The sequence below is a fragment of the Coffea arabica genome, chromosome 11e (genome assembly GCF_036785885.1).
Source record: "Coffea arabica cultivar ET-39 chromosome 11e, Coffea Arabica ET-39 HiFi, whole genome shotgun sequence".
Classification (NCBI taxonomy): Eukaryota; Viridiplantae; Streptophyta; class Magnoliopsida; order Gentianales; family Rubiaceae; genus Coffea; species Coffea arabica.
Genome location: NC_092331.1, coordinates 29,412,891 through 29,430,864, shown reverse-complemented (window position 1 = coordinate 29,430,864; position 17,974 = coordinate 29,412,891). Strand labels below are relative to the sequence as shown.

General features: G+C 33.4%; 1 protein-coding gene across 1 annotated transcript; it reads left to right on the top strand.

Moving 5' to 3' along the window:
- The first annotated feature begins 97 nt into the window (after positions 1-97).
- On the top strand, positions 98-12,724 carry LOC113719204 (succinate--CoA ligase [ADP-forming] subunit alpha-2, mitochondrial). Its single transcript, XM_027244328.2, has 7 exons — positions 98-497; positions 709-918; positions 3,919-4,089; positions 4,867-4,990; positions 6,239-6,300; positions 9,370-9,451; positions 12,230-12,724. The coding sequence occupies exons 1-7, from the start codon at positions 282-284 to the stop codon at positions 12,364-12,366; spliced, it is 1,002 nt and encodes a 333-aa protein (XP_027100129.2). The 5' UTR covers positions 98-281; the 3' UTR covers positions 12,367-12,724.
- The last annotated feature ends 5,250 nt before the right edge of the window (positions 12,725-17,974 follow it).

The following is a 17,974-nucleotide window of genomic DNA, read 5'->3' as shown; positions in this document are numbered from 1 at the left end:
AAGGCCCAAGGAGTGGAGTGACCATTTCTGCCCAAAAAAAAAAATTCATCCGATCGTGCTTGTTTAGGTGGTTTAGTGACCATTTTCGTCCATTTATTCTTTTCTTTTTAAATAAACAGGAATATACCATTGGCACTGACCAGGAGCGATACAATTTTTTTTTCCGGGTGGGAAAACATAACTCTACAAGTTGGTGCAGTAGAAGAAAATTCCGCTGGAAAAAAAAAGGCACCCACACACAAAAACGCACCCAACTGTGTGTTTGAGAATTGAACAGAGAGATGGCTCGTCAAACAACGAAATCACTGATCGGAAACTTGGCAGCGAAGCTGCTGCAAAACCCTAATGGGAAATCCCAGCAATTGCGCCACTTCGGATCGCCGCCGCCACCGGCGGCCGTCTTTGTTGACAAGAACACTCGCGTCATCTGCCAGGGAATCACCGGCAAAAACGGGACCTTCCACACCGAACAAGCCATTGAGTACGGCACCAAAATGGTAAGAAAAGGAAACAGACAATGAGAAATATTCATTCGTGAATTTAGATTGCGTAATTAATTATCGATCCATGGAAAAGATTCTGCCAAGTAATTTTGCATTTCTCTGTCTTGTGTACCTTGCACTTCATGGGTTGTAAGTTTTTTCTCAAATTCTACATTTTCTTTTGGAGTTGATTTTTTCCCACATGTTTTGTTGGTATATTTGTTAGGTTGGTGGGGTTACTCCAAAGAAGGGTGGAACAGAACACTTGGGACTTCCAGTTTTTAACTCTGTTGCAGAAGCTAAGGCTGAAACAAAGGCTAATGCGTCGGTCATTTACGTACCTCCACCTTTTGCTGCTGCAGCTATTATGGAGGCAATGGAGGCTGAATTAGATTTGGTTGTGTGCATCACAGAAGGAATTCCTCAGCATGATATGGTAATTTTCAGCTTGTTTTTACTCCCCCCCCCCTCTCATTTTTGAAGTAATCAAAGAATGAGACGAAAAATGGATGTTTGATTTTGTGGGTGACCTTATTGAGAATTTTTCTATTACTATATCAAAATAGTTGGAATTGGTTTGAAGAGCGTGCCTTTTGCTTTGTAACAGCTGAGATCTGTTGCAAAACCGTTGTTGGATCTACCATTTTCCTTAAAAAGACCTGAAAAATTTGTTATCTCAAGATTCAATTTAGTATTCGCAGGAGAATAACCTTCTTGGGCATCTAACCTTCTCACATTGTTCTTCTTCTTCTTTTAAAAGATACTTTGACCCAAAAGAAGAATTATGCTATGTATGTGATGAATGATATATGCAAAGAAATTTGGTGTCCCTGACCAAAGTTAAAGGTCTATTTTGTTAGGCATGTAAAGTTTCCACTGAGACTCCTTTAAGTGGCAGCAGTACATTTGATTCTCTGTTGAACGCTGTAAAGCCAGTCTCTCTAATAAAAAAGACGTAAATTTTCGAAAGGAAAAACCATAGAGTTTCTAATAAAAAAGAAGTAAATTTTCAAAAGGAAAAATCTTACCTAGAAATTTTCTTAAAGAAAAACAAGAGGGAGGGATATGTTGGAAAGTTATATCTTGCATATTAGTGTTTACACCTCTTCTAGTCTTATAACAAATTTCACTTTCAAGGAGAATTTGTCAAAAGATCCTATTGCTAGATGACAAGATTGGCTAAGTTGAACTTTGGAAAATTTTGAGAATTTCTTAACTAAGTTACACGTTTGGCTGATTGTTACTGCATTCTGTTGTTTTGTAGGAAAACTGATCACATAAGACTTATTATTCTGTTACAATTATCATGATGTTACCTCCTTTTTTTTACATGGATAGAGGAAAATTTATTAGTCAGAGCAGCTTCTGGACTGTAGCCTGGGTTTAATTAATTAAGATGTACCCGGCAGACTCAGTGGTCAGGATCTTCAGGATAATTTGAGTGCTGTACTTTAATATTAATGGTGCGGTTCTGCATGATTTGGAGATATTCCCAGTGTAACTAAAAGGTCTTTCATACTGTGCCCAATTCCAGAATTAGTTCTACACGTATGACTAGGTGCAGTTCTGCATGATTTAGAGATATTCCTAATAACTAAAAGGTCTTTCATACTGTGCCCAATTCCAGAATTAGTTCTACACGTATGACTAGCAACATTGCAATATTTCGGGATCAAAGATATGTTATTGAGCTATAGAAAGATCAATTCTCTTTATTTCAGATTGGCATACCGTGATGCTCACGTCAATCAGTCTAATATCTTGGCCTGCTTTAGGAGACATAGTTCCTTATGTTGATACAAGCTGAAGGCAGTAATATGGACTTGCACAAGGTTGCAAGTTTTCAGGGTGGAGATCTTAAATGACATGGTTTTAAAATTTGTATAACCTATCTGTGTTAGGGCTACCAAATCTGAAATCATTGCTCTAGCTACTTATGATTGATACAAATTCTAATTCCATGGAGATGTCAAGGTACTGAACAAGCTGCTATAGCATATCTTTAGCTTCTTCTGAGCAAGATTTTCTGGTCTTTTTGATCCTAGAATGTCTTCAATTGCTGGGTTTGCCATTGTGGTAGAGATCTTCGTTAGATCATAATCAAAGAATATTGATTAGCTTTTTTAACTTATTTTGGATGTGGTACATGGTGTTAGAGTGTGTTCTGTCTTCTTGCTGTCAAAATTGTCTATCATGAAGGTTTGGATGATCTTGAATGTTTAAAAAAAATGCTGGAAACCTAGCCTTAGATGTCTGAGGATCAAGTGAGTAATTTCAGTGGTATATTTCTTTAGTAAGAAAGTCTAGTTTGTTTTAAGTATGGTTCAATTACCTATGCACTGGCAATAATTTACAAATGAAGTCCAGATATTATATTTTGCTTATGAGTTTTAATTTAAGTATCCTTACCATTGGTTTGTTCTATAGGTTGATATATATTTATGTAAATAGATGTAGGAGTATTGTTTTCATGTCGAGAAAACATCAAGTTTGGAGCTGCGCATTGTTTGGGGTTTTGTTTAAGGACTTGGGATTGTGCTCATTTCATCATTGCGAAATAGGCTGGATTAAGTTAGTGATATTCAATCTTAACGTGTTATGCATGTTGTGTCTTCCTTTTGGTAGACTAGTTCCACCATTCTATTTGTTGCTCTACCTGAGGAACAAATGATCTCACCAAGTTTTTTTAGCCATTATGTATTGAAACTGCTGATTACAAAATATAGTCTAGCATCTATACTTGTCTTTTTGGTGATTTTATTCTTCTGTATGGATTCTCTTTTTGAGAAAATAATGGTCAAGTTTTGTGGAAGTTATGTCAGTTGTTCCTGCTATCGGTCTATATTATAAGACTTAATTGAATTACAACACTTGATAATCAAACAGAGCTTACATTATGTTTCTGAAATCAATAGATCCTTGATTATGCTTTAGAAAAAGCACTTTGTTTTGGAAAATAAGATCTGTAGTTTCATAAGTAGTTTATAGAAAAATTTTATAATTCCAGAATAGTGAGATTGAAATTGCCGTAAAAGTTCCAACTTCTCGTTGGAGGTGACTTTTTGTTGTGGTATGATTACTGAATATGGAATTTGCTTCTATCAACAGACAAAAAAAATGTTGAAACAGTTAAGTCAGCATTTTGGGGTGATCAATGCACACTTTAAAATGTTGCTTTTAGATGCTCAAATGCGCATGTCCGCGTATATGTCTGTGATTCATACAGACTTGCAATATGTACATGTTGTTGTCCTTACTTTTTCCTTTTTTTTGGAGGGAAGGTTGCATATATTTAGTTGAGAAATCAATGTGACAAAAGAAGTGTTTCTGCTGTATATTTGGCATTTTTTTTTGTATGTTGTTTCTTTGTTCAATGCCTGTTCTTTCAACTTTGGTTGCCTTTATTTAAGTGCGGACTTCCTATTTTGAGCTGCAGGTAAAGGTGAAGGCTGCTCTTAAGAAGCAGTCAAAAACACGGCTGATTGGACCAAATTGTCCTGGTATTATTAAGCCGGGAGAATGCAAAATAGGTATTATGCCAGGATACATCCACAAACCAGGGCGTGTTGGAATCGTTTCTAGATCCGGTACACTAACTTATGAAGCGGTGAGCTTTCTTTTCTGGACATAAATTCTCTGTTAATTTAATATCATATCTACCAGGTTTGTAGGATGAATGTGTGGCTTCTTGTTAACCCTGAAAATGGATGCGATGCTGGAAGGAAAAAGACAAGTGGATTTTATCTTTGTTTTGAATCTTTAGTTGTCTGTGTCCCTAGAATATCTGCTGAGTGCTGAGTTTTGAACCCCTTGTATCAGTTTTTTGTGGTCTCTTGAGTATTTTGTGATAGATATCTTGTTAATTTCAAAATCAGAAGATGTGATCCAATCAGAGTCCGAAAACAGAGATGTCTAGTGCACCATATATGCTAATATAGGATTTTCTACATTCAATTGATTGTGTTTTCCTGGTTATTTTTGTGCACAAATCTGCTGCCAAAGCTATCTATTTGTTAATGAAGTTTATTCTCAGAAACTTCATTTTTTGAAACTCTATCTCTCAGATCTAATTGTTAGGGAGTTCGCAACTGATTTTTTGATTCGGTGATAATGTTTGGTACCTGATGTTGTGGTAGTGCTTTTCACGTGTAACTCCTTGTAACCTACCTTAAGTATGCTTTAGATGTGATTGTTGGAGCGTGAGTTCCTCTTTACGTGAGTTTAGATCATATCCTAGGAGCATATGTATAAATTCATTTTGATTTTGGAGTCTGAGTTTCTCTTTACCTGAGGTTAGATCATATCCTTGGAGCATTTGCATAAATTCATTATAGTAACACCGTTGTAAAATTTTTGAATGACCTTGTTTTTCTGTAAATTTTAGGTCTTCCAAACAACCGCTGTTGGTCTTGGGCAGTCTACTTGTGTTGGTATTGGTGGAGATCCTTTTAATGGCACCAATTTTGTCGATTGCTTAGAGAAGTTTGTTGCTGATCCACAGACTGAAGGTATTTTCTTTTAAGCAAGATTGATGTCAATTGACTGTTCAACACTTAAATTCACTACTGGCACAGAATTTGCAGTTACATATGAAAAACTTGTTTATGCTTCTATTTATTGTTATTTGACCCCATGTAGAGGAAATGTAAGTTGAGGTTCTCTGATACTGTGATATATTGGTGCAATCTCTGTCAATTTGATGCAATTACAAAAAAATTTCACGTAAAAAAGTAAAGTTTCTAAAAATAGTTGCTTTATAGGATTCAGTCTTTGAGAACTACATCTTATGCAAGACACAAGACAGCAGATTCGGTATATGACTGGACTGGTAGTTTCTTTATTTGGTGTCTGCTGTATGCGTTTTTTCAAAATGTTCTCTTTGAGTATTGTTTATTGTTCAAACTTCTATTAATTAGAACTGAAATGGGAATATTCTGAATCTGGAAAACTTGTTAAATAATTGTGGTTGCTGACTGGCTGAGGATCTGATATATATTTCAACAGTAAAACACATGAAAACTTATTTCATCTTAGTACAATTTATCATCCATTCATGTATACCAATGTAGAGGAATTGTCATTAACTTGCCACTCTTGATGCGGTGCAAATTGCAATTAACAAATGGTTTGGACCCTTCATTATCCTCTCAATGTAGTGAATATGCACACTATGTTTTCCCATTTCTCTTATCGAAAGATTGAACTAGAATTTTGTTAATATTTGGACTTATAAAGTGAGCCAGTTGTTGTTGGCCTGAGCTGAAACTGCTCTGCTTCTATTTCACTCTGGTTGCTTCACACAAAATCCACTGTTTACTAAAAGCTCACGAGATTTAGTTCAGGAACACAGTCAAAGGAATTGGAGAGCACGTAAATAGATTCTTGTGTTAAGAAATGAAGCCACTGCTGTCATATTGCAATTTTTTTTCCTCAGCCCTGTAAGTAAATACTGTTTCTGCCAAAAATGAAAAGGAGTTGAAGCCACTTGGTGCTTTTGTCCTTTCTTTTGGTATTCTGTGGTTTATGTTCTGATGGCACACCTTCCGTGTCTTATTTTTCTTTGGCATTAATATTTTACTTTCTAGCACTTAAAATGACTGAGGCCTATGCTTGAGTTTTTGGTTTATGTTTTTAAGATTGGTCATCTTTTCTTCCCTTTTTTTTTGTTTTAAAAAGATAAGTGGGTAACTTATATAGATTATGGAAAAGCAAATGGATATGCTAAGATCTACTAATGTATATATTTTATGGTCCAGGTATTGTTCTCATAGGAGAAATTGGTGGTACAGCAGAAGAGGATGCTGCAGCGTTCATAAAGGTGAGACTTAATCTATGGGGACAAAGGCTTTCATATATTGACTGCTTTTTCATTTTTTGATTCCCTGAAAATCTTTTGAATGCTTGATTTTAATCATGAGCTTAAGACTTCTATGGTTCATTTGAGAAACCATGTGTTGATTAGCAATAACTGAGTTATCTGTACGAAGAAGATGAATGTAAATTTAACATGTCTTTCTTGCTTGTCTTCAGTTTGGGTTTTACAACTGAACGCATCCTTTCTTAACTGGCCAGTGTAGTGTCAAATTTATTTTCATTTCCTTTCTGATATAGGATTCTGTGATTTTACTTCTGGGCGTCATTGATGAGCCAAGGATTCTGACCAGAAAAGTGTTTTCATTTCTTTCCAATAAATTGTGGTGTTTGTTCTGTAAGATGACTTTTTGGCAAGAATAAAGTCCCTAAAAACTGGGATGTTAACATCAAATACCAGGAATTTTATTCCCAACTTTAGGTCGTAGTCTTTTTTCTCACTTAATAAAAGGACTCAAATGACCGAAGCTCATAGTTGGACATGCGGTTCATGAGTTCCTCTATCTATTATTTTGACTGCGACATTGCTGAAACTGAGTTCTTATATATAACTTCCATGGTGTTGTACTAAGGAGAACATGTCGGCTTTCAGCCTAAGTAGTCATGAAGAAAAGAAGGGGGGCAAACAAGCTGAGTTGAGCCTGAATATCAACAAATTTGAGCTTGAGCTCAACTTAATGTGTCCCTACCTGAATTTGACCTTGAATTTGCTGAGCTCTAAAAGAAAAGGCCTGAGCTCTGAGCTTAATCTGGCTTCCAAAATGTTTTTCCTCCAAAAACAATTTCAAACAAAAATTGTCCAAATCAAGCCCCATGTGAACTGAAAAGAAACCAATGACCAAATTTTTACATTGATTTTCAATACCAGAGAACAAAATAATCAGTAATGGGGTTGAAAAGCTAAAATTTCAGATGTGGTATTGCTCAACATTCGTATCTAGTTTTTGAACAAGTTCTGCTTATGAAATCAGTGTAGTGCAAACGGAGCCCAACAAAATGTAGAAAACAGAAAAAAGAGGGAGAAGAGAGGAGAGAAGTTGATGAGATGGGAAGAAGATGAATAGATAGAAGGGAAGATGAAGTTGATTCCTGAGAAGAATATGATGGAGGGGATTATTTCACCAAAATCCAAAAAAAAATTTAAAAAAAAGATGATAATAAGCAGATTCAAGAAAAGAGGATGACTAAGGATATCGAGGAAAAGGTGATGAAGATAACTTTGTATGGTGTTTGCCTCTTGGGTTTTGCACTGTGTGTTGGCTCTTTGATCTTCATATTCTGCATCATAAGTGTAGAAATCGTGGTTAAGTTTTTAAACAACATAATTTGTTATTCAACTTCTGCATGCCAATGATGCTCCATTTCTTGGATCCCTTTTTGGTTCTTCTCAATTTCAACTTTTTCTAGTACAGTAAATTTCTTTATATGAATAGAATATTACATTTTTTAGTGTGGATTTTTTGAGGTTTATTCCATAATTGTGTTTTTGGTTTGTTTAGTGGTTCATTTTAACCCTAGTTAAGAGCAGTTTTGACTATCCACATTACTTTAGGTACTCATGTACGTCCACTTTTCTGAAATATCCAAACAAGAAAATGTTTTCTACCGATATCTAAATTCTGAGAAAATTAAATTACTAGAAATCGTATTACTGGATCACCTTACTTTACTGGCAACTAAACCAGGTGCTAGTGCTTATCAGGTCAGGGGTTGTTTCCTGGGGTAAAAGTTGAAGTCAATACCACTTATTCTACATATGTCATATGTCATATGTCATATCATTTTATGACTGCCGTCTGGGCATCCTGACTTAGCTATCAATCAAGTCTTTAGGAAGCCAAAGTAGGTGTTCAAGGCTTATATGATTTTTGTAATCTACCCTTTATTTTCATGTTACCCTTTTAAAAACCTAAATTTGTGTTGAATATCAGTAATTGCCAAAGGTCCTTGTTCTGATATAGCAGCTCTAACTTCAAGGAATCCTGAAATCACTAAAACTTGTCTCAGGAAAAAATATGTAGTACTGGCCGATATATGTATCATACACTATCATGGAGCTTGGAATGGAAATTTAGTTCACCCCGGAATGCTGCTATAACCACATTGGGAAACAATGGTGCAATAAGCAATACAAGACCTAAAAACAAAGGAAATTGAAAAACTAACTCAAAGTTTAGAAAAGACCAAGCAAAATAAAATTTCTATGTGCAAAAGAAAATATATTCGGCTAAACAGAACAGAAGTATTAGAGGGAGAAAGTCTGTGATTAGATTGGTTGATTTGGATGTTGGATTTGAGGAAGGAATGCAGTACATAGATTTTATATGTATTTTTATTTTTTAGGTTGCAAAACTGAGTATAACCTCCATTTTATTTTTATTTTTATTTTTACTTTTTTGGTTGCAAAACACAGATTTTAAACTCCATGAGTTGTAAATTAATTTACTCTGGAACAAATGGATTTCAACAAGGGCTTGAAGTTAATTGTTACTTGAACTTTGTGGCTGGTCCATCAAAAACAATTTAGAGCTGACAGTGGTGTACATGCCCGTGCCCTGAAATTGTAATGCCTTTGCTTGTTCCTAGTTTTGAGTTTTCTTTGCTTGCCTGTTTATCAGTAACAAACTTGAGGACATTGTTTGGGCTTTTTTGTAATGTGAATTCCAAAGCTAATAGAAAAAACCAGTTAAATATTATCAGCCTGTATTACTAAGATTAAATATTCAGACAAGGACTGTAACTAGAAATAGTGAGTATTAATGGTATGGTGGACAGGGAAAATCTGAAATGTCTGGCATTGGAGAATTGAAAGTATGATGGCTGTTGGGTTGATAGTTTCGTCTTCTCATGGTCTCAAAAAATTGTGCATACCCTTTCCAATGTGGTATGAATAATAGAAAATGTAAATCTAATTCCTCTGAAGCGTATTAAATTCTTAATTTTCATAAAACTTGAATTATTTTAATGTGTTTGACTTAAAAAGGTTTTAAATGTGATCTATTTTTAATTTTAACAGGAAAGTGGGACTCAGAAGCCTGTTGTTGCTTTTATTGCTGGACTCACTGCTCCACCTGGTCGACGAATGGGTCATGCTGGAGGTATTGTCTTGGTTTTACTTTCATTCAATGTTATGGTTTATCCTTGTATTTGGCACCATCGTTGTGTCCTGGCAAAACTGATTGTTCAGTACTCAAAAGAGTAGGTCTGCTTTAGTCTTTTGCATTATTCTTAAGTTCTCTAGCATTCTTCATTGCCAGGGAGGTGAAAACACAAGGAATGAGACTATTTATTTTGTGTTATATGCTTTGGTTGTGAATTTTCTCAATATTTGCTTATTTTTTGTTGATATATTGGATTTGTGAACTAACTGTACTTACATTACTCAATACCTCCATTTTTTGGGAGAGAAACTTTTGACCTCAGTAAAAGGTGGAGAACTAGAATGAGGGAATAAAATGAGTCTTTTTCTTTAGAGGAATCCCTGCATACAGTAGGGAGTACATTTACAGGTTACATTGAAACAAAATATTCAGCCAAGATTGCATGTAGCAATAATCTAACTACTTCCGGAGAAACATATAAAACAAGTCTATTGCTTAGAAATCCATGGAGGTTTCTCTAAGGCCTGAGATGCTCTGCTATACCCTATTGCTTTTTATTACCCAAAACATAGCAAGTGCAGCACATTCTGAAGCTTCCTGGGATAGCCCAAAGACATCAAAATGAACTTAGTACCATTCGTGATCCTGTCGATTGGATTTTCTCTCAAATTAAGCGGTAAACACAGAATGACGCAATGTAGTACTTGTGAAGCACGAAATTTTTGAATTTCTTACTTGTTTCAGGATAAAAGGAGCATACATAATGGTGGTTCTCTATTCTTTTAACTTTTTTTTGTTTCCTTTTAAAATCATTTAATTATGCAAATTTTTTCCACTGCTAATTTTGGAGTGTTGGATTTGCAAGTGAAGAGACATGATTTGAATTGCCTGCATAAATTAACATTCGCTCGTTATAACTACCTTATGGTTTTGTATGCAATCAAGCTCTGTTGTCTCGATATGCCTGCAACTTTTGTTTCCTGGTTTCTAGGCCTAAGTTCTACCAGTTGCAACAACAATTTAGATTTCCATTAATAATTATCTACTGGTAATTTATGATTTTCTGAAGATTTCTGTGCACTAAAGATCAAGATAATGAATTTTCAATTGTCTTCTTTTTCTTGTTGGTCCTAATGGCAATATTGATGATTTCTAGCAACATTATTAGGTGGTATACTATTTAGTGGCCCAGGTCAATGCTGTATATTTGTACATATACATCATGGAATGATCTTGTTACATTCTGCTGAGTTCCTTTATAAGATATTTACCCATAGAATCTTGTATCTTGATTTAATGGAAAACCTGTACTGTGATTAAGGTAGTTCTTTTTCTGGCTTATGGGTAGTTCTATTATGTACACTTTGGTTAGAATTGGTCTGTTGTTGAGGATGCCATTTTTGTGAAAGGAACAGCTTTGCTAGTTTCATTGGTGATATCCTTTGAGAGTTCTATGAGCTCATGGACAGATATTTTTAAATTCTAGAGAGTTGTGTTGCTCTGCTCTTGGAGATCCTATTCCACTTTGAATGTAAAATTTTAGTACCATTTTTGGGTTGAGAAGTAAACCATCTGTTTAATCCTTTTCTTATGCCCCTCTTTTCTATTCCTCTTTTCCATCTTCATTGATCTCTCTCCTGTCCACCAGTTGCATTAGGACATGGCTGAAAGCTTGGTGTTTTTGTTGCTAGAAGGAGAATAGGATCATTTCTTTGTTTATTTCCAACATAGAAGAGCTTAGGTATTTTATGAAATTTGTGGGGCTGATCCAATCTTGTGTTTTTCTTGTTTTGTTTTTCTGTCTTGTTAGCTGAAAAAAGAATACAAGAAACTAGTTTTTATTGATCATTTGTGCATGACTTAATGTGTGAGGGTATTTCCTCCAGTAGTAGCAATAATGTGTCACATAATTTACATAATTATTCAAATTTGAGAATTTAAAGTGGAGTGCATTTCTTAATATTGACTATCGAAGATGGTTATAGAAAACTGAATTTCCAAGTTTATGTCCTTGCTTTCTGTAGATGCATCTGCAGAAATTCTTTACATTGTAATCTGTAATTGAAAAAACTGAAGCCAACAGTGTCATCCTTATTTATACTGCCTTGACTTTTTGTTATTCAAATCTGCTTTAAAACAGAAAAGTTGCTTAGGTTAATTCTTTTGTTCTATGAAAACCTGTGTATGATCGGATCCTGGTATTGTAGTTTTACTAGTGCAGTCACAAGGAGTCCGGATTTCATTGACCCAAAGCCAAAGGAAGTCCAGTTATGAAGCCTCTGTATAAATATGAACTATGCTCTCTCTCTCTCTCTCTCTCCCCCCTTCATCTTCCAACCCCCCGCGCGCGGGGTCCATCCCTCCTTCCTATGCAGCCTGCTTTTGAAGTGTTTGACTTCTAGATTTATGTCCAAATATGTTAACAGTGTAAAAGTATTTACTGCTGGTGAATTGTCGTAATAAAATGGCAAAAGATTGGTACTTTGATCCAAGCTCAAATTGTGAATGATGATTAGGTGGACCACCTGACATTCGACAGATTCTGGGGTGGGATAAATGTTGTAGTTTGATACTGAGATCTTTGTTGTATATATAGCTGTAAAAATTTTTTGCTTACTAACCAAGGTGATTATACGAGTAATTCACCTTGCATTAATTTTGAAATCTCTTAGAAGTGCAGCTATAATGCATGAATAAATGTGTTCTAAATCTATGGTATTTTCAGTGGTTTGTATTTGTACAATTGTCCTAGTTATCTTTCGTTTGGATGTGCAGCTATTGTATCTGGTGGGAAGGGTACAGCGCAGGACAAAATCAAGATCCTCAAGGAAGCTGGAGTTACTGTTGTAGAGTCTCCAGCCAAAATTGGAGCCGCGATATTTGATGTCTTCAAGCAAAGGGGTCTTGTGTAAGGGTTATTATGGTACTTTTCCGGTGGGAATACTTACTAAGATTGTCCAGTCGTCCTGAAATGCTTCCTAGCGCTGATGGTAACAAAGATGATCATTTTTGCAACTTCATTGAGTTTCCATGACATGTAGGAGAGCTCCAGAAATATCTCCATTCATCTGAGTGATTTATTGTTCATCTTGTGCGTAGTTGAAGTTTTGAGATTTCAATTGTTCAAGTCTAAAAATTTTCCTAGCCTTTGCTATTTTATCTTACAATAATGTCACACAACAACGAAACCGCTTGGTACATATCAGCCACCAATTGTGGATTATATGCAACGTATTGATCATGCAGTTGAATTATTCTTTTCTGCTGAAATGTGTGCTTTGTGTACTTGGTTCATGAGATTTGTGTAGAAATGAGACATCAGGGTTTTTTTTTTTTTTTCGACACGACAGATTCTATAACTACATCAAGATTCTTAAAGAGATGTAAATTGCAATTCTTTAGGGGAAGGGTTGGATTGGGTGGTAGGGGAAAGAGATCGTAGGTAGGAGGTCTTGGCATAGTTTTTAAACTCGGCCTAGCCTAGCAGTTTATTGGGTAGTCTGATAATTTGGTCATTAGATTGGGCACGGTTTTTAGTTTGATTGGACAATGAATTGACTAGGTCAAATTCGAATAAATTTGTTTGACTTAGTGGTTCAATCGAAAACTTGTTTTTTAACAATTGTGGTCTGTGTTTGAAACGGAGTGTATATATGCTTGTAATGAGATTTGTACATTGGACTTTCATTTAAACGTATATAAAATTTTAGGATTAATCTTTTATGTATTGACAGTGTATACACTTTCATCATTGAATGTATGATATATAATCTGAATTTGAATTTGAAATTCAAATTTTATAAATGTGTTGTGCATCTAATCATGATAATGTATATTGTAAACACTGTTAGTGTATATAAAATTTATCTAAAATTTCATCACTTGTTTAGTTTTTATTTGATAACTAAATATATTTTTAATAAACTTGTTTACTTTTTTATTATATAATTAATCCTTTTAATTTTTAAATCAACAATATTTGAGTAGTTAAAAAATTACTTTGTTTTTAAACAAAAGAAAAAATAATGCTATATATTTTTTTAAAACAAATGATATAATTTTGTTTTATATTTGACTGTATTATTTATTTATGTAAAAGTATGATAAAATGAAATTAAATCTTCTATTAATATCTATATATTCATTGTATATCTTTCTAAGTACAATAATTAGTATTTAAAAGCACTTTATCATATATTATATATTATAATTATTATTTTATATTTATAAATATTAAATTAATAATTCACAAGTTCAATCAGTGACTCACAAATTGAACTAGTGATCCATTGATTCAATCCTTTTGTCAGGTTTCTTGTTGGATTAGATTTAATAACTATGAGTCTTGGGTTCTACCCCTTCCATTTACTACTAAAAAATAATAATAAGTTGCCATTCTCTAAAACAGTTAAAAGAAGAATCATTGATTCAAGGGTTAATAAAATTTTATCCCTTTAAAGAATATCCCATTTCTCAGTTTACCTCTTGACCTTTAATTTTGCTCACTTAACCCCCTTTAGAACAAAATTGCACTTGCATTATTTTGATTTTTCATTTACCTTATTTTCCTTTCTTTTAGTTCTTTTTCTCTTTCTTCTTTATTTAATTCTTCCTCTTTTCCACAAAAATCTTCACCTTAATGATTGAAATTAAAAAAAGAGGAATTGCATAGATATATCTTTTCCTTAAATGATTAAAAAAAATTTAAATCACTTTCCTAAAATACAATTTTTTTAGCCTTTCAATTCTTTTAATTTTGGGTTTTCCTCTTTCCTTTCTAGTTTCTCATTTTATTCTCAAGAAAATATCATAAGATGAAATTGTTTTCCTTTCTTTTATTTCTTTTTCTCGTTCTTCTCTCTTTCATTCTTCCGAATAGAAATTCCATTTCAACGAATTTTTTTTTTTTGAGTTTGTAATTGCATATTTTTGGGTGAAGGTTTAAAAGGCATCAAAAATTAATTTTGATTTTTTGTATGATGCCACCTGTCACAAATTTTAATTGATGATTATTAATCTGGTTACAATTTCATCTTAAGATATTTTCTTGGGAATAAAATGAGAAACTAGAAAGGAAAGATGAAAACCCAAAATTAAAAGAATTGAAAGGCTAAAAAAATTGTATCTTAGGAAAGTGATTTGAATATTTTTTTAATCATTTAGGGAGAAGATAGATTTCTGCAATTTCTCTTTTTTAATTTCAATCATTAAGGTGAAGATTTTTGCGGGAAAGAGGAAGAATTAAATAAAGAAGAAAAAGAAAAAGAAATAAAAGAAACGAAAACAAGATAAATGAAAAGTCAAAATAATATAAGAGCAATTTTGTCCTAAAGGGGGTTAAGTGAGCAAAATTAAAGGTTAGGGGGTAAACTGAGAAATGAGGTATTCTTTAAAGGGATAAAATGTGATCAACCCTTGATTCAATTCTTTTGTCAGGTTTCTTGTTGGATTAGATTTAAGGGTTAATCACATTTTATCCCATTAAAGAATACCCCATTTCTCAGTTTACCCCCTAACCTTTAATTTTGTTCACTTAACCCCCTTTAGGACAAAATTGCCCTTGCATTATTTTGACTTTTCATTTACCTTATTTTCCTTTCTTTTATTTCTTTTTCTCTTTCTTCTTTATTTAATTCTTCCTCTTTCTCACAAAAATCTTCACCTTAATGATTGAAATTAAAAAAGAGGAATTGTAGAGATCTATCTTTTCCTTAAATGATTAAAAAAAAATTCAAATCACTTTCCTAAAATACAATTTTTTTTAGCCTTTCAATTCTTTTAATTTTGGGTTTTCCTCTTTCCTTTCTAGTTTCTCATTTTATTCGCAAGAAAATATCTTAAGATGAAATTGTGACCTGATTAATAATTATCAATTGAAATTTGTGACACGTGGCATCATACAAAAAATAAAAATTAGTTTTTGATGTCTTTTAAACCTTCGCCCAAAAATATGCGATTACAAACTCAAAACAAAAATTTTTGTGGAAATCGAATTTTCTATTGGGAAGGATGATAGAGAGAAGAAAGAGAAAAAGAAATAAAAGAAAGGAAAACAATTTCATCTTATGATATTTTCTTGAGAATAAAATGAGAAACTAGAAAGGAAAGAGGAAAACCCAAAATTAAAAGAATTGAAAGGCTAAAAAAATTGTATTTTAGAAAAGTGGTTTGAATAGTTTTTTGATCATTTAAGAAGAAGATAGATCTCTGTAACCTCTTTTTTAATTTCAATCATTAAGGTGAAGATTTTTGTGGGAAAGAGAAATAATTAAATAAAGAAGAAAGAGAAAAAGAAATAAAAGAAAGGAAAACTAGGAAAATGAAAAGTCAAAATAATGCAAGGGCAATTTTGTCCTAAAGGGGGTTAAGTGAGCAAAATTAAAGGTTAGGGGGTAAACTGAGAAATGGGGTATTCTTTAAGGGGATAAAATGTGATTAACCCTAGATTTAATAACTATGTGTCTTGGGTTCTACCCCTTCCATTTACTACTAAAAAATAATAATAAGTTGCCATTCTCTAAAACAGTTAAAAGAAGAATTAAAGAATCAATTCGATTATTTCTCAAAACTACCTCTTCTACTTGGTGGGAAGTACTCAAATGGAGAAAGAAAATGGTGGACGAGTCCATCGATTTAGCTTTTAGCTAATCTGATAATGTTTACAAGATGTATTCCAATGCAGAATGACTTGACCCCTCTGCAGAGGAGGAAGTTGTTAAACCAGGTGGATGATTGCCAAACTTGTTGCAGAAAGTTGAGTCTTCTTTTGGTGTGGCTGTGTAAATACATACTCGTAAGTTGCAGCAACAGTGATGGGTGATTTATGAAGGTTTTGTAGCCCAATATGCTGTTTCAAGCTTGTTACAGAAGTCGTATCTGGAAATCCTTATACCAGATTGCTTCTAGGCATATTTAAAGCAAGATTTTATGTTTTAGTGTTTTGAATAGATTTTACCTTGGTTTATGGTGGACATTTTTATACTTACAAAAAATTTTTAAAGGGTTAAAGTAGGAAAGTTGGAGGTGGTGCATTTTGTCCCATGAGCAAACCAAAGAGGCACTTTACCTGCACAAGGACTATACTGTTGAGATTTTAGCCCAAACAATTTGGCATTTGACTTAAAAGGTTTTCCATTTTGTAACAATAATTTTTTTGATAAAAAAATAGTTTCATTATAATATCTACACAGCAAGTACATCAAAGATGACATAGGTACATAGATTTGAAATCAATTGATACGATAAATACAAAACAATAAATTTGATCATAATATCGAAACCTCCCAGGAGTATATTTCATCAAATGAATATCATTGCAACCAATAAATTTGTGTGTATTTTCTAATAGTCAGATCTAATAAAAATTGCTTCAAATCCATGGAAAAATTTAGATTTGGCTCCTGAGATTTACTAGATCTCTAATATCACCCACTGAAAAAAATTAAGAAAAAAACTCTCATAATGATATTTTAGGAAAGAATAAAACTCTCACTGGCAAAATTTAAAGGAGAAGAATCTCTCATTAGGCAATTCTAGAGGAGAACAATTCAAATGAAGGAAACAAAGCTAGATAAATGCCCCCTTTCATAGAAAAAGTATTTGGTCTCTTTCCCATGGTTTTTGCTGGTGGAGTTTTAGAGAGAGGAAAGAATGAATGAATTCTAAAGAGAGAAGAAAGAAAGAATGCATTCTAAAGAGAGAAGGAAGAATCGATTGATGATTTCTTGTAGTCATAACTTGTGGATAATTAGTCCTTTTAGTATATGACATTTAAGATTCTCAAATTAATTTGCTCATATTATCATTCTAGCTACATAATATTGGTAGAAAAACATATGTCGGATGATTTTTAAGCTCCCTTTAGCTATTATAATTAGCCAATATTGGGCAATAACAACCTATTCTACACGCATTACTATATATCATTTCGTTTTTTTTCGATTTTATGTAATCCAGAATTATTGGATTACTACAACATAGTTTACAATTTGTTAAAACTATATGTACGATTTGTTAAAACTATAACTAACACACGTTCCTTGGCATAATCAGTAGTACAAAGTAAAGAATGCACTCATAACTGTGACACATTAATTTTGGACCTCATCTTTTTGTTTAGAAAGATATACCTCAAAAAATTTTTTTTTTTGGTTTAAAGTTCACGTATTTCTATTCTGACATTTCCATGACTTGTTATCCTCAAACTCCTCTTGTTGTATTGTTCGCCTATTGGTTTAAGGGAAACAAAGCATTATAGAATTGTAGTTAAAGAGATAAAGTTTCAATTATATTAATTAGATCAAGAAAGCAATAAATCATAATTTCACCTCTCAGTTTCCAGTTTATCTATGATTCTCAGCTGTTGAGCATTGTATCAGGGAACTAAGATGTTGAACTTAGCCATCATCAAGACTGCTTGATACATATTCCTCAGTGATTTTGTCTTTTTCTGGTGCACTCTATTGTCTTCGTTTGGTGCACTTTAGGACCATTTAGCATCATACAAATATCTCCTAGTCT

Bases quoted from the DNA above. Each gene is read 5' to 3' on its own strand.
- LOC113719204 (XM_027244328.2), top strand. From the start codon at position 282: ATGGCTCGTCAAACAACGAAATCACTGATCGGAAACTTGGCAGCGAAG. The intron at 498-708 runs GTAAGAAAAGGA...TATATTTGTTAG, and splicing joins TTGAGTACGGCACCAAAATG to GTTGGTGGGGTTACTCCAAA. The intron at 9,452-12,229 runs GTATTGTCTTGG...TTGGATGTGCAG, and splicing joins ACGAATGGGTCATGCTGGAG to CTATTGTATCTGGTGGGAAG.